Source organism: Globicephala melas, chromosome 4 (genome assembly GCF_963455315.2).
Source record: "Globicephala melas chromosome 4, mGloMel1.2, whole genome shotgun sequence".
Taxonomy (NCBI): domain Eukaryota; kingdom Metazoa; phylum Chordata; class Mammalia; order Artiodactyla; family Delphinidae; genus Globicephala; species Globicephala melas.
Genome location: NC_083317.1, coordinates 18878583 through 18894815, shown reverse-complemented (window position 1 = coordinate 18894815; position 16233 = coordinate 18878583). Strand labels below are relative to the sequence as shown.

General features: G+C 40.9%; 3 protein-coding genes across 9 annotated transcripts in view; 2 read left to right on the top strand and 1 right to left on the bottom strand.

The window, feature by feature from the left end:
• The window catches only part of JAM2 (junctional adhesion molecule 2), a 69252-nt gene extending 66586 nt beyond the window's left edge, over positions 1-2666 (top strand). For all 4 annotated transcript variants that reach the window (XR_009563672.1, XM_060297886.1, XM_030880944.2 and 1 more), the window contains one exon: positions 672-2666. Coding sequence is in view for 1 of the 4 variants with exons in the window: in XM_030880944.2 (XP_030736804.1) it covers positions 672-704 (33 nt within the window). In the remaining 3 variants the exon portion in view is untranslated. The remainder of the gene's footprint in view (positions 1-671) is intronic.
• Positions 2667-8558: 5892 nt separating this feature from the next.
• On the bottom strand, positions 8559-15905 carry ATP5PF (ATP synthase peripheral stalk subunit F6). Of its 3 annotated transcripts, none has more exons than XM_030880951.3 (4): positions 15633-15905; positions 12021-12197; positions 9239-9363; positions 8559-8742 (listed from the first exon to the last, which is right to left on the bottom strand). In XM_030880951.3, exons 2-4 carry the CDS (start codon positions 12182-12184, stop codon positions 8705-8707), a joined length of 327 nt encoding a protein of 108 aa, XP_030736811.1. In that variant the 5' UTR covers positions 12185-12197; positions 15633-15905; the 3' UTR covers positions 8559-8704. The 3 variants fall into 3 exon arrangements, with proteins under 3 accessions (XP_030736811.1, XP_060153866.1, XP_060153867.1); XM_060297883.1 differs by lacking the exon at positions 15633-15905 and adding an exon at positions 15489-15627; XM_060297884.1 differs by lacking the exon at positions 15633-15905 and adding an exon at positions 15297-15482.
• Positions 15598-16233, top strand: part of GABPA (GA binding protein transcription factor subunit alpha) — a 33753-nt gene continuing 33117 nt past the window's right edge. The window contains exon 1 of one of the 2 annotated variants that reach the window (XM_030880948.2): positions 15598-15714. The gene's annotated coding sequence lies outside the window, so the exon portion shown is untranslated. Of the gene's footprint in view, positions 15715-16069; positions 16228-16233 lie in introns of those variants that run through there. The other variant, XM_030880947.3, reaches the window with a different exon arrangement.

Below are 16233 nucleotides of genomic sequence, written 5' to 3'. Positions count from 1 at the left end.
GTTCATCAATTAGCAGACAAGCAACATGTTAACTCTATATTTGCTCCTATAATTTGTAGAAAATACTCCTTTGAGTGCGGAGTAAAACAATCTCACCGGACCAAATAGGAAGAGACACTTTGTGGCTGAGTCGGAAGAACAAAAGCTTTGCTCTTTTTCTTTGTCTTCTGCTCGGTTGCCCTCGTCAGCCAAGAGCAAGAGTGTCCAATTTGAATTCTGCCCCAGAGCAGGGTTTCTCAACATTGGCACTACTGTCATGTTCTCCTAATTCTTATATAACAATTTATATAAGAAATGACAATTTCTTCTAAGGCTTATATAACGAATTTTTTATAATTTCACATAATTCTTTCTTGTCCTGTATGTTGTAAGATGCTTAGGACTACCTGACCTCTACCTGCTAGATGCCAGTAGCATCCCCCCAGCAAACAGGACTTCTCCTGTTCTAATTCCCACTCCTACTTCTTTGCTCTTTAGGCAAACATTCAAGGATTTGTCTCCTGGTATTTAATTATTTAGTTCCCCATAAAACAGATTTAATTAAATATACGCTGGTTTGTACCTGCAAGATTCTCATAGTGGATGTATCTTTGTATTCATAAGATTTCTATATTTCTTTAAATGTTAAGTAATACATCATATTTAAACTTGTTTTTTCTTTCTTCTCCTAGGATTTCAAGCACACAAAATCCTTTATAATTTAAAAGAATTCCATCTTTGCGATGCACCAAAACCCCAGTTGTTGCACTATTAAAAGATTATAAAACTCTGCTTTGTCTTACATTTGCCAAGAGGTACATGAGGAGGTGAAATTGGTGTTTCAGTATAATCTTTATGACTGCTACATCACTTGAAATTTTTATTTTACACAAATAGTTTTGTCAGCAGCTAAAATACAGTCTGCCTTCTTGTGTCTGGACAAAGTTAAAGGAGTCAAAATACTTTGTAATATTCTGGGGCTTGTGAAATGTTAAATATCGTAACTTCTAGAGTAAGTTACTAAAAATATATCATACTGGTTGTGAAATTAATCCACAGAGCGTGAAAGTGTAAGCTGTATGCACCCTCTGTGCAAGAGTCTGATTTAGAGGGTTCAGAAAATACTCTGACAGATGCAAAAGGAACCTCTGGTCTCATTATTCTGTTGCTCATTTATCACTAATATATTCACAGAAGGGAAGTGGCAGGAAGGGTCTTACACCCAAGGATTTGCACTTTTTGTTTACTTTCATGTCTGAGAACCAAAATCAACATGAAGAAAAATACCTAATGACCAGAGCTCACTCACCTGGTGTGTGCCGTTGATTTCTTCATTAAACATCAGTCTGAGAGTTAAACACAAACCCAAGTGTCTTATTTCACCCCCAGAGCTGCTTGTTGCTATTTCCCTCCCCTAAGACCCCTTTGAAGAGGATCGGTGACTTTGACATCAGAACTCGCCATTGGAACCAACACACATAACCCTACAGATACTTGTCCCTGCATGATGGTGACTTCACATCTCTCTGTCTCTAAAATTTGTGCAGTGAAATTTTGCATTGGGCCGAGTCCCTTGCTGTTACGGCCAGTGGTTTTCCAACCCTGCTTATGGCAAAGTCAGGGATATGGAGGGGAGGACAGGTTGCCTGACAAGTAAAATGAGATGAAACGGCTCAGGGTGGCTCCTGGCACCTGGTGCTACGCTTGATACATAGAGAACACAGGAGAAATGAAATGAAAAATGGGTCCGATCATCTGGTTTCTAAACTGATAGATCACAAAGACCTCCAGCTAGTGTTACAAAGTGAAAATTCCAATGATCCATGTAATAGGGAGAGTAATTAGACTGTGTTAAAAGCATAATCATCCAGAACTTATTTTGATTATTCATTTCATATTGAAAAGACAATATGGCTAGGGCATTTCCAGTTCCAGGCAAATCTAGACGAAAAGGTCCCTCACTACGTTTGACAACTTTGAACACGGTTAAACTGCTTTTAAAGGAGTCCACTCTTTTTGCCCAATAGGCAGAGCAAATCGCCAGGATTCACGGGACAGACAGTTGGATTAAGTACTCACCAAGTGCCGAATATGTGCCTGGACACCAGGTCACTGGGAAGATGCCTGTTGTCACACTGCCCCCACTTGTCTGTGACATTCAGTGATTCTCACCAGACCTCTTCCAACAGTTTCCGTAAAGGGCCAGGTAGTAGATATTTTAAGACATGTAGGCCATATGGTCCCTGCCATAACTGCCTGTACTGTACTCAACTCTGCCATTTTTCATGTCATGGTATTGTAGCATGAAAGCAGCCACAGACAATACTTTTAAAATGGTCATGTTTGTGTTCTTAAAACAGGAGGCACAGACAGGATCTGGTCCACATGCATAGTTTCCCAACTCTTGGTGATGAAGCATGAAAAGAAAAAAAACAAAAAACTATCATTATAATTCTTAGAGCATTTTGATTTTGTTTTCATGAAGTAAAATTGTGTTTTATAAAGGTTAGGGCGTTAGTATCTTTAATAGCAAGTTTTAATTATTATCATTGTAACCAGATTTAATTTGTTTTTACTCGGGGGTTTAACCTAACTAAATCTGGAACAACTGTTTTTCAATACAGCCTTGAAAAAAACTTCATCTCACAGGTGGTTTTGTCTGATTAAAGTCTGCATTAATAAAAATAGCTGAACGTGTTCAATTTTTTAGTCCCATTTAATGGTGCAGGGGAAGAGTCATTCACCTATTGTTATTCAAATGAAACCCAGGAAACTAGTCCCTCTTACTGTCTGTAGCTACAAGGCTAACGCTTTAGCTGCCTAAGATGAGAATCTCATCTCTCAGCCTGGGTGCCTGCCAACCTTTCCAATGCTGAAAAAATGCTCTGAAAGTAAAATGTCACAACTATTTATTGAACACTTTATATATGTCGTGGAAGTGGGGGGTGGATGGAGTTGAGGCTGTATAAAATCTCAAATTCACCTCAACGATTGTATAAAGAGGGCAATGTCGTCATTTTACAGATGAGGAAACTGAGATGAACTGAGTCAGTGACTGTCAAGTTTACAAAGCTGACAAGTGAAGAGGCAGTGTCTATGTGACCCAGGTCTATCCGATGCAGGATGTTTTACACAAGATGTTTTTTCTCTGCCCCCAACATTCCTTCCTTTGAAATTCTCAAATTCTTCTCTCCTAGGACAGCTTCCCTTCACCCTGCCTAGTCTCACAGCCTGTGATACTTTCTGCCTTCCCTTTGCCCCTACCCCAGGTAAATGCCATGGTGGATCATTTCATCCCCTTGCCACAGATACCCAAATCTTTAATCTTATTTTTTTCAAGATTGAAGCTAACCACGATTTAAATTTAACCACCATTTAAATTATATTCTCTACCACTACCACCCTCCCTATCTCCATTTTCAACCTCCCATTTATTCACAGACTCCTCATTCATTGGCACGATTGTCACTACTTTTTATCTCCGGCTACTATCTCACACCTTTTGTCTTCTGCTACCTTCCTCCCTCAAGTACCCCCTCTCTTAGTAGCATTTTTTTTTTATATAATAACAAATGTTTTTGTTAGTTTTACTTTTTAGTTTCTAATTTCTTTTTTTTTAAACATCTTTATTGGAGTATAATTGCTTTACAATGGTGTGTTAGTTTCTGCTTATAACAAAGTGAATCAGTTATACATATACATATGTTCCCATATCTCTTCCCTCTTGCGTCTCCCTCCCTCCCACCCTCCCTATCCCGCCCTTCTAGGTGGTCACAAACCACCTAGCTGATCTCCCTGTGCTATGTGGCTACTTCCCACTAGCTATCTATTTTACGTTTGGTAATCCCACTACTGGGCATATACCCTGAGAAAACCATAATTCAAAAAGAGTCATGTACCACAATGTTCATTGCAGCTCTATTTACAATAGCCAGGACATGGAAGCAACCTAAGTGTCCATCAACAGATGAATGTATAAAGAAGATGTGGCACATATATACAATGAAATATTACTCAGCCATAAAAAGAAACGAAATTGTTATTTGTAGTGAGGTGGATGGACCTAGAGTCTGTCATACAGAGTGAGGTAAGTCAGAAAGAGAAAAACAAATACCGTATGCTAACACATATATATGGAATCTAAGAAAAAAAAAAAAGTCATGAATAACCTAGGGGTAAGACAGGAATAAAGACACAAACCTACTAGAGAATGGACTTGAGGATATAGGGAGGTGGAAGGGTAAACTGGGACAAAGTGAGAGCGTGGCATGGACACATATACACTTGGTAGCACTTTTAATCTCTCCTGTCCTGAAGGCTCCTTTGCCCTCTAGTCTCCCCCTCACACACCCCATCAGTCTAACAGTTACTGCCAGATTACTCTCTTGAACAGTCAACTCCCTTCTCCCTTTTCTCCCATCCCCTTGCTGAAAACCTTTCACTCTTTTCCTTTACATAGTCTCTCACCAAGGTCTAAACATTTTACCCTGAAATTCAGGGCCTCCCCCCACGTACACACGTTGTCATATTGTCACACCTACCTGTTCAGCCACATGTTCAAACTGAACTAAGGTCATTGCATCTCAACGACCCTTTTTTTCTTCTCCTTTACCTGGAAAGCTGATTCTCCTAATCACAAGGTATGTAGATTCTAGTTACTCTTCAGGACATCTTTCAAATTCCACCTTCTCTATGCAGCCTTCCCTCTTCTCCCTTCTGGAAGAAGTTTCTTTCTTTGAATTTCCATAGCACTTGGTTTTCTTATGGCACTTGTTGGTCTTATATTTCTTAATACAGTTATGTATGTACATCTCTGGCATCACCACCAATCTATTAATAGAACCACTTTGAGAAAAGAGCCACGTTTTACATACATATTTATAAGCCCCAAAGTATTTAGCTGTATCTAATGTGTAGTCAGTATCCAGTAAGTGCTAAATGAATTTTTTAAGATCAAAAGAGCACTTGTGAAAGGGCAATTTAAAGAGTATTTATTGATAAAATTTCTCCATAGATTTAGAATATTAATACTGTATTTTGCAATGTTATTATAATCCAGTTCATTTGTTATGCAGAGTCACACAAATTAATGCTCCATGAATTAAGGCTGGACAGACATGACTTTTATTCTACTCCTATTAGTTATTAGGCATCCATTTCCACACAGTCCTTAAAAAGATCTTAAAATATTTTTCTACTTTAAAGTAAGACATACTAGAGTATGTCTTTATACTTTTTACTAAAAATGTCAAAACAAATGAATAGTGTGTCAACAAAGGACTTGTTTAACTTCTTTAAGACTGAGGGCAGATGGTTTTAAAGCTCCATTTTATGATCTGTTTTCAATACTGAATGTGCTACATAGAAGTGCTTCTTAAAGATGGTGTAAAAACTGAGATTTTTTTATGACCTGTAGTTAGATTCCTAAAGTTGCCCCCTGCCATTTAACTTTTCATTCTCAAGCTTCCTTTCCTTCCAAATATTTAACTACCATGAATTATACTGAAGTTGCTGTAGGTCAAGAAACCTAGTTTTCTAAATTTTAGGATAACATATAGCAAAAAGAATTAGAAAAAGTTTTATATGTAAAGACATATTCATGTAACAGAATGTCGACTGGGATTTTTCCTGTTGCCTGAAGGCTGACAAGTACCTCACTTTCTAAAGAAACCCGTAACTAATTTGGGTATAAATACCTGCTTTGATGTTCATGAAGAGACAGTTGTGCTACCCTGAAATTATTACCCTGGTCCTCTCTCCTTTACCCCACCGCACAAAATCCATAAACTGAAGTGTGTAGGGATGGATTGGGGGTGGGAAGCAATGGAGAGAGACAGAATGAATTGTCCAAGTCGTGTGCGTTTGCCAAAGTTGTGAGTTCTACTTCCCAACTCACCCCCCAAGGCAAGTAAAGAGAATTTTAAAGAGAATCACCTGCAACAATTGAAGGCACATGCCAAGAAGCAAAGAGCTATTTGAGCAGAGTGAAAAGAGAGTTGGAAAAAGATATCAAGGTAGAGAGCAGGGGAAATGGTGAAGCATCTATCTTCCCATTGTGTCTCAGGGCAAGGATGTGTGAGTTTCCTGTGGTCAAGTAGGCATCTTTGAAAGTAGCTGGCCTTGAGCCTTCTTGCCAGTGTCTGAGAGCAAACATCTGAAATAAGAGTCTGTGAACTGGACCATTGAGGTGGGAGCTGAGGGGAGTTTGGAAGAGATTACCTTACCCATTTAAGGTAATCTGCATAATAGGAAACTTTATAGCCCACAGAGCCTTCCAAGAACTCATACATTAAGAATCTAACCAGAGTAAGCATTTATAAGCCTGCCACACCAAGGGTAGCAACAATCAGAAACAAAAATTCTACACTAAATGGATTTAAGTAAAAATCGCCTACAACGGAAGCCCTCTTTGGTTATTGCTATTTTTATTAAAGGGAGTACTAGACACGTAACAGGCAGGCACATGTCCATTTCCAGTTCCTGTACCTTTCCTCAACTCAAATATGCCCTTATAAGAACACCAGTCTTCTTATAAGGACACCTGTCAGACTGGACTCAAGCCCACTCTAACAACCTCATTTTAACTTAATCCCATTTAAGGGTCCCAATCCCCAAATACAATCATATTGGGAGGTTCTGAGAGTTAGGGCTTCCACATAGGAGTTTTAGGGGAACACGATTCAGCCCACACCACCAGGCAAGGGAGAAAAATGCCATTTTAAACAGCTAAAAGCCTAGAAAGTTGAGGTCATTTGTAATAACATATAAGGTGGTCCCAAATGCTAAGTGCAGGACCACTTTCTTGTAGGCTGAAGTAACAGATAAAGGCTGGAGTTTGCAAATTTGGGGCAGCCTTACCAGAAAGTTGAAGGGGCTATGAGGAAGAAGGGGCAATGGTTAACATCCATGACTCAAAGCACCACTACAGCATTCAGTTGGAAAAAAAACAAGAGCACTTCTCTGGTCAAAATTTAGCTAAATGCATAGCCCTAAGATATAGGGCATGAGTAGGATGCTTAACACAGTATCCCTGCAGAAAGCCACAAATAGAGTCCTTCTGTTTACATAATGAAGAGATTGGGATGTTCAAGCAAACTCCAAGTAGTTGCGAGACAGACAAAAAAAAATTATGAATAGGTGTGAGATTATAAAAGGTAAAATTCAACTAAACTCTGAATTGGGGAGGGAAACATGAACGGAAAGGGTCAGCCCCATCTCCACCTAGACTGGCAGGGTCGCTGTTGACCCCAGGCTGCTTCCTTGCCACAGGAAGGTGGAGTAGAGCCACTTCAGGGAAGGGGAGGTTAGACAAAGGAACAGATCAATGAGGCTTCCTTGGTTACCTTTAATGGTGCCATAATGAAACATCGAATTCTGTTTCAACGTCTACAACTATTTAAAAGTAGTCCAACTGACCCATCATTGCTTAGCTTCATTTGAAGAAAACTGGGCAGTTTCTTCCTACTACTTTACCCTCCCCAATTCCATCTCTTCACATCTTACTAATCACACCTATATCATTAGGAAATATTTGTGGATCTTTTGAAAAGTATTCCTCACCAGGTTGAGACTTCAGCTAGTATGGCATGCCATAGTAAAAATCTATTTCTCTTTTGAAGTGAGCTAACCTCATAAGAAAGGCTGTATTTTTGACTTCACATTTTTGAAGAAAATCTCTAAAGCTTTACTAAAGACAGGTATTTACTGACATAAGTCAGACAGATTGTCAGATAGAAAAAGGCACAACTGCTTTTCCTGTTTTTAAAAAAGAATAATTAAAAATAAAACCATCTACTCTCTGAAATTTTGATGTGCTTGCTCTGCCACTTCTCTGGCACATCATATCTGCTGGACCTTCCATCAGCTGGGCAAACACCACCACAGAGCTTAATATATATATATATTTTTTGCAGTACGCAGGCCTCTCACTGTTGTGGCCTCTCCCGTTGCAGTGCACAGGCTCCGGACGCACAGGCTCAGCGGCCAGGGCTCACGGGCCCAGCCGCTCCGCAGCATGTGGGATCTTCCCGGACCGGGGCATGAACCCACGTCCCCTGCATCGGCAGGCGGACTCTCAACCACTGCGCCACCAGGGAAGCCCTACAGCTTAATATTTTAAAGGAAATTCCTTTGTAGAACCCTCCCCTCTCTGGCTCCCAGCTCCCCCTGATCTATCCATATAGCCCCATAAAAGACACTGTGATCATTACACTGCAAGGGAAGAGGAGGGATCTGAGTTACTGGGATAATAAAAGCATTTAACATATGAGGAGATGGAAGTTAAAACACAATGGATGTTCCTGGACATATTCACAATCACACTTGAGTTTCCTGAAAAAGCTATGAAAAAGGATTTATGAACCATTTCTTCATATTCTGGGAACGGGTATAACATTCTCCGCAGCAAACATTCCTTAAGTCAGGTGGCTCCCCTCCAGCAGTAAGTCTCCGCAACAAAAAGGACACCCCTGCACTCAGAAGAATCTTGCAAGTAGTACCCAATTAATCCAAGGTCTCCATCTGCTTTGATATAACCAAATGGGAGGATCTAAAAACACAGAATTCAATACACTCAAGTGTACACCCAACACCACCAAATAATTTATTTTGAAATCAGAATTAAAAGAACATATGACAGTTGTGAAATGTATGTTTATGCTGTTACTTCTGATCAGTTATACAATTAATCTAGGACAAATTACCAGATAAATTTTACATTATTTCTTCAGGACTGTGGTTTCTCGACGACTTCAAACTTGGGATCTAAGAGGAATAAAAGGTTCAAGCTTAGCCATACTGCAATAAAGTTCATCTTCTAGAAAGTTTTAATATTTAACTCATCAATCTTCTGATTTTTTAAAGAAACATCTACATGGAAATATAACAACTGCTTAAGATTTATTCAGGACTTACAGTGAGCCAGGCTCTCTATGTCATTTAACTACAACTATCATTATGAGGAAAACAGCATAATTCTCCCCAAATGTCAGATGAGAAAGAGGGACCAATTAACTATCCAAAATCACACAGCTCATAAGTGATATTGTCAGGAGTTTGATTTTAGATCCCTGCCGTTTAACCTCTATGCTATGTGATCTCCTACCCCAATGGCATTTATCCCAGAGCTTCCCATGCACATGTCACTGTTCTAATAAATTCACACGTAATTGTCATTTAATCCTCTACACAACCCAAGTATAAATATTCTCCACTTAAAATGATCTCCCACAACAATGAATCTGTGATTAAAAAGACTTACCTTCAAATGTGAAGTTAGGGAACGTATTCATGTCTGCTTTACCATACATTTGCTTAAGCTTAAAAAGCTCCCTGTCTAGTTCTTGCTGATACTCTGGGCCAACATCAACAGGTCCTCCAGATGTCCTGTTGTGTAAACGACCAAGTTGAAAACAGATTTTAATCATTAGTTTACAAAAACAAAATTAAGTTTCATAGATCTTCTATATGTAGGGAAAAGCAGACTTTTCTGAAAGATAACAAGCAGTTCCACTTGAATTTCAGCTCAAACTATTTTAACTATTACGAGGTTTCACATAAATGAAGCAACTTCAAACAAACCTCTAACATTCAACGTCTGTCAGTATCAAGGATACTTATTAAAAGTCAACCTCTCAGGGTCTAAGCAGCAATAAGGTATAACGGCCAAGTCTGCGGGGTCTGGGGTGAATGACTGCTTCCGTTTCAGCGTCAGCTCTACAATTTGGTAACTGTGTGAACTAGAGCAAACCGTGTGAACTAAACTCTACATCTACAACTCGAAGTCTTACCTGATGGTGGCATTGAGAGAAAGAGAGATTGTGTACATGTACCACTCAGCATAGTGCCTGGCACACAGTGAGCACTCAGTTATCTACTATCACTATGATTTAGATCAACCACCACTGGACAGCATTCAAAAACTTTAAGTCTCTATAACAGGGGCCAAACAAAGAAGCAAATTACTTCCTACCCCCAGAAGTTTTGCCATTTAGAAGAAAAAAATAACATGTTTATAAACAATTATGCTGTAAGGGAGTTAGGTGATAACCTACAAAGACACGGTTTACCAAAAAGCTACTTGAATTGAGGGATCACTTTTGCTAAGCTGAACAGGGAAATTTCATTTTAAAAAGGTGGCATTTGTGACAAACCATGCATTTGGGTCAGATTTTAATTTGAGACATTCTAAGACTGAAAAAGCAAGGATGAGGAGGTGGTAAAGCACTGGCTGTATGTGGGGAACACTAAACAGCCTAGAGGGAAAAGCCAGCGGGACCCAGATCACAGGAGGCTGAGAATGTTAAGCCTGGGACTTTGTATTTTGTTTGCTAAGCAATAAAATGACAAAATTAGAGCTGTGCTTTGGAAAGATAAATATAGCATCATGGACCAGCAGTGTTTACACAAATTCTGTTTGTCAGAATGTTACTGCTCACTTATCAATGAATATAATAAAAAAATCTATAAGTGAAAATTCTATCAAGGCTAATATTTTCACCCATGCCTATGATAAAAGCATAGGATCTTATTTATGCTACAGATTTTCCACAAAAAATACTGAGCCAGCTCTAATTTAAGAACTTGTTAATGATGTTTCTTGCTATGGACCCAATGTTCTTCTACATCAGCATGTGCAACAGAACCTTCTGTGATAATAGAAATGCTCTATGTATGTGCTGTCTAACATGGTAACCAGTAGCCATATCTGGTATTGAGCAATAGAAATGTGACTAAGGCAACTGAGGAACTGAACTTTTATTTACACTTCATTAGAATTTGAATAGTCACATGTGATTAATAGCTATAGAGATATACAGTTCAGTTCTAGATAGAGCCTTCAACCAGATACTTTGATGACTGTTGTCCAGCTCTGGGATCCACAAGCTTTTAGAAACATTCACTCTTCCAAGCCGCCTTCCAAAATGCACCAGCTAGAAAGGAGCATTTCTTCCTATGAGTTCTCCAAACACTGAATGTGTCACTATCTTAGCATCTAACCTATTTAAACTTATATTGTATTTACTTGCTTAGAAACTTTCTACCCCATCAGACTTTAAGAGTATTGTGTAGGGATTCCCTGGTGGCGCAGTGGTTGAGAGTCCGCCTGCCGATGCAGGGGACACGGGTTCATGCCCCAGTGTGGGAAGATCCCACATGCCGCAGAACGGCTAGGCCCGTGAGCCATGGCCGCTGAGCCTGTGCGTCCGGAGCCTGTGCACTGCAACGGGAGATGCCACATCAGTGAGAGGCCCGTGAACCGCAAAAAAAAAAAAGAATATTGTGTAAATGCAAAGTGGCTTCTTTCTTTGTAGCCCACCACTGTTAATAGTCCAGCACTTTGCACATGGTAGACAACCAAATAAAACAAAACTCTGAATTGATCTGTATCACTTTTCCGAAGATTTGGGCGTTGAACTTCATACTAAGGTCATCATTCATCTCCAAAACTGTGTGGTTCTATTATTATGTTGCTCCTGGACTTGCTTTATGTCATGAAGCAGGAGTCTTTTGATATTCCCAGAAATATATAAATATGGAAGTAGCATTAAAGGAAAAATGTTGTGTCTATACATTTCCCCCAAATCATGATGTCACAAAAAGGGCACTGAATTGAGAGTTAGAATATTTTGATTATGTTTTCCCCACAATTAGTTTTATGACCTTAGGCTAATCAATGTCTAAGGGGCTTAGTTTTTCTCAAATATGGTTCCTAAATGATTTCCAAGATCCCATGTACTTGTATGAATTGATTCTAGTTTATAATAAATGACACTATAGTAGGGATATATCTAAAATGGCACTAGATTTAATGGGATTCTCCCTTGGAACCCATATAAGGAAGAGAAAATTTGGGACTTAAAAAAAAAAAATCAAGATTCTCATCTTCTTCTTTGGAGCAGGTAATGAACCTTTATGATAGAGATCAGCTCAGTGAAGGTCTTAGACACTTTCAAACGCCAAGTAATTTTTTATTACCATCTCAAAACTTACATACTTTGAATATTCACACGTACACCATAGTTGATTATCTACCCACTTACTGTCGCTTAGTTCTATATTCTCTAATCTTGTCCACGAAGAGTTTCTGGACAGGATCAAGTTCCTTATTAAATGCCACTGCCGTAAAACCGATGTTCCTCCTCAAAGAGACCGAGACTGCAGACTGAATGACAGAGGTCAACCTGAAGAGCCTCTGAAGAATCATGGTGATTCTGTTACTGGAAACAAGCACCAGAATGTGAAGATACTTTAAAATAGATATAATTGTAAAACACCTGTTAATATGTTATAGTGGGCATCTAATTCTACTAATTGCTACAGAACTTAAATCATACCAGAATTCAGTAAACACTAAGAACAGTCACCTGACCATAGCTCCCTTCCCCTCTCTACCCCACACTGCAAGTTTTTTGCTTCTTAACCAAAAGGCCCTGGAACCTAGCAGCAGTTAGGAACCACTCAGGCCTGCGTGTGGCTCCACTAGGGTCAGACGCAGAAAGCAAGCTCAGAATCTGGGATGGCATGTTTTCTTCTCCATGAACTTATTAGTCTTGGCTGCCCACCCTCAGCAGAAAAAGAATAATACTGATACCCAAATTAACGTACCAGGTTTCCCTGACTCCCTCAAAAGGCAAAAAGGGAGCTGTGCAGGGAGCCTGGAGACAGTTGCCTGAGCCTCAGTTTCTACTTCCCGGGCCCACAGGGAAAGAAACTGCTCTGCTTGTTACAACTGCAGGATTCTAGACATTCAAGGACACTGTAAAAACCAAATCTAAGTCCAAAAGAACCAGCAAGGAAGACAGCAACTAGTCCAAGGGAGCCCACCAACAAGAGAGGAAAAATCAAGCAGTACAATCTAATCAGTGAAATAGAATTTGTGAAGGAGAAGAAAGTCTGAACTTTTAAAATAAGGACTTAAAGACTTCTAAGTCCTAGACTTCCTGAAGCTAAAATACATGGTCATCTAACTAAAAAATTACAGTATATAAATTAGAGGATGATCTCAGTTGAGACCTCATTTAGTGTCCTGAAAAGATCAAATGCAAAAAAAAAAAAAATTGTATGCAAACAGAAATTCCAAAAGAAAAGAAATAAATAGGGAGACCATAAATAATTAGAAAAAACTGCCCAAGATGAAGAAAGGCTGATTAAACTGAAAGGGCTTACCAAACCCTTCTGGAATGATGATAAAGATTCACACCTCAATACAGCCTGGTAAAATTTCTGAACCTTAAAGCGAAAACCCAACATGCTAACATGTTTCCCATGCCACCCCCCCAAATTACCTAATAACAGCAATAACAATAAGCATCATCTCACTGACACTGGACTACTATTAAATTATAATACTACTGCTCAAAGTGTGGTCTGGGGACCAGCGGTAGTATTGCCTTACTGGTCTATAGTAATACCAAAATTGGCAATAAGCATTTAGAAACTTTTACAGCAAACTGACAGAGTAATTCATATCTGTTGAATTTAATAATACAAAAAGAGTTCATATTTTGTGTGTCTTCATTGTTTTGTCTTTCATCTACTAATTTTTCCAGTAATTCATTTTTACTGTATTCTTCAAAAATATCCACACGGGTTGAGGGGAAAATGGCCCTTTACTAATGAGAGTTGGAAAGCACTAAGCTAGACGACAATGGAGTAGCACAGCAGTTCTCAAATACAGGTGGCGGTATCCCCCAGGAGATATCTGGCAATGTCTGAAGACATTTTTGGTTGTCTTGATAGCGGCGAGTGTTACTGGCCTCTAGAGGATAAAAACCAGGATGCTGCCAAACATCCTATAACAACAACAACAATAACAACAATAGCCTGCCCACAACAAAGAAATATCTGGTCGAAAATGTCAATAGTGCTAAGGTTGAGAAGCCCTGAAATTGCACATAAAAACCACCAAAAGAAATCCTACAATCAACCAAATATCCTTCACCTGCCAGCATGAAAGAAAACTATTTGAAGAAATTAAAGATTTCATCATACATCACTCGTATACCTCATCAGAGGAAAAAAAGGGGGGAGGGGAGACTCCAAGCAAACAACAAATGACCTTAAGGTGCCACTTAATAGCATTCTCATTTTACACAGAAACTGAGGCTTAGCGGTAAGTACCTGATCCCAGGTTACACAGTAGAATTTGACAGAACACAAACATATTTTTCAAATTGTGCAATTCAGTGTATATTTTCCCCTTTGGCAACGTAAAAACACACAACACTCTGCAACGTGGTCACCTAACACTTGTTCAGCCCTAGGTATTTTGCAAAGTACTTCTAGACATATTCTCTCCTTGTACCCTTATGGCAATACTGTGAAGAAACAGAGAAAGGTGTTCTTATCCCTCCTTTACAGATAAGAAAATGTTTAAGAAAAGTGATTAAATTATTCATATTCCCACAATTAATTTGCTCTAAGTCTAACATTGCAAAGATCATGTTACTCCTACTGCAACATGGGTAAAACCCATTTTCATTTTTTCTATTTCTATCATCTAAGTACGAATGATTCCCAAATCACACTTCTAATTTTGGTCTTTTTCCTGAACTCCAAACCTATACATTCGACAGCTCTCATCCTTTCCTAAGTCCTACCGGGCCCTCAAATTCAACTTATCTAAAAAATGAACACATAATCTCACTATCAAAACTTGCTCCTTTTCCTTTATTCCGTTTCATTTTTTTCCCCACTGATTAAAGATCTAGTGAGAAAGATACATGTTATTACACAAAAAGGTATAAAATACCAACTATGATTAAGTTCTCTATTCGAGTACTATGAGGGGCCACGCCAGCCTATGATAGGGATTTGACACACTCAGAAAGACTGGGGAAGGCAACAGCAAGAAAAGGGTACAGCGTAAGAGGCGGCCTTGTGCTGAGAGGGAGCACGGTTCTCCCGTTTACAATGATGACTGACCAGCCTTTCGCTGCGATTTCGGCGCATGTTCATTGCTGAAGTCAATCCACAACTCGCCTGACTTAACCGGCTCTCTTTTTCCCTCCTGGAATCCGTGATGTAAAACAAAGCTGCTTAACCAAGTTTTAGCACCACCAACGTTTTTAGGTGGGTTGCAAACTTTTAAGATTACTATTATCCTTTCCCCTCTTACGTTCTACTTTTAAATGCTGTAGTTCAGAACAATCGCCCGCGCGCCAGGGCTGAGCAGGCCTGGCTGCAGACCGGCCCCGCGGGCATGACCTTGGCTGCCCCAGCCGGGCGGCGGGTCCATGAAGCGCCGGCCCCCCTGCCTCCCACGCCACCCTGAGCGTCAGGCTGGCCCTAAGAGCGGTATTATCAGGGCTACCTACTGAGTCTACCGCAAACTTCAAGGCCTAAAGGCGCCGAGGTCAGCAATGACTCCGGGCCAGACCGTGAAGGTGTCCAGGATACAGGCGGCTCTCTTTCAGAAGGGCAGAGGTGATAGGCATCCCAGACCTCGTGAAGAAACCCAGAATGCTCGTCCCTAGAGGCCAAGTGAGTCCAGTTACCCTCCCAGTCACCTTGCACTCGGTGCCGAGCTGCCAGAGCTACCACCGCCACCGCCGCCGCCGCCACCGTTTTACTTCCGGCCCTGGCTCCGCCCCCCCCGCCTAACCGCCATCGCAATGCATTATGGGCCGCCGTTTCAGTCGGTCGACACTCACCGGACAGGAAGCGTCTCGGAGACAGTCGGCGACCGGACGGCTCTAGGTGAGACAGAGGCCAAACAGGAGGAGGAAGTGGAGGGTAAGTGCTTCCGGGTCCCCTGGCGACGCCTCCGCCATCTTTCCTTCTCCCAAGTTGACCTGCTCTCTTTTTCACTCTCGGAAACCTTGTTTTGTACGCATGCGCACTTGGACTGGCCTTTCCCCTAGTTCAATCCCCACTGCCCCGAGTCAGCGTCCTCTTCCTTGGGGTGGTTGAGGTGTACGACTGTGCAGGCAAAGTGACAGAGTGTAAAACAAAGCGGATTGGGGCGTTGGGCTCCCTTGTGCCTCGTGAGCCTCCGTTGCCTCGGGCGTTCGTTTCGCGCAACCTGCTGGGAGTTGTAGTCCCGGACCCGGGGGTGCCTGGGAGGTGGGAGGGGGGGTTGGAGTTTCTCCGCGCCGTTTTCGCGGGAAGGGCCCAGGGGCCTCTCACTTCGAGTCGCTGGAGCTGCGGGTCTTACCGGGAGAGACGCCGCACGTGGAGCCCGCGGCGCTGCGGTTTTCAGCCGGCTCTGGACTGCGGGCGGGGGCGACGGGGCCGAATCCAGAGCGGGTGAGT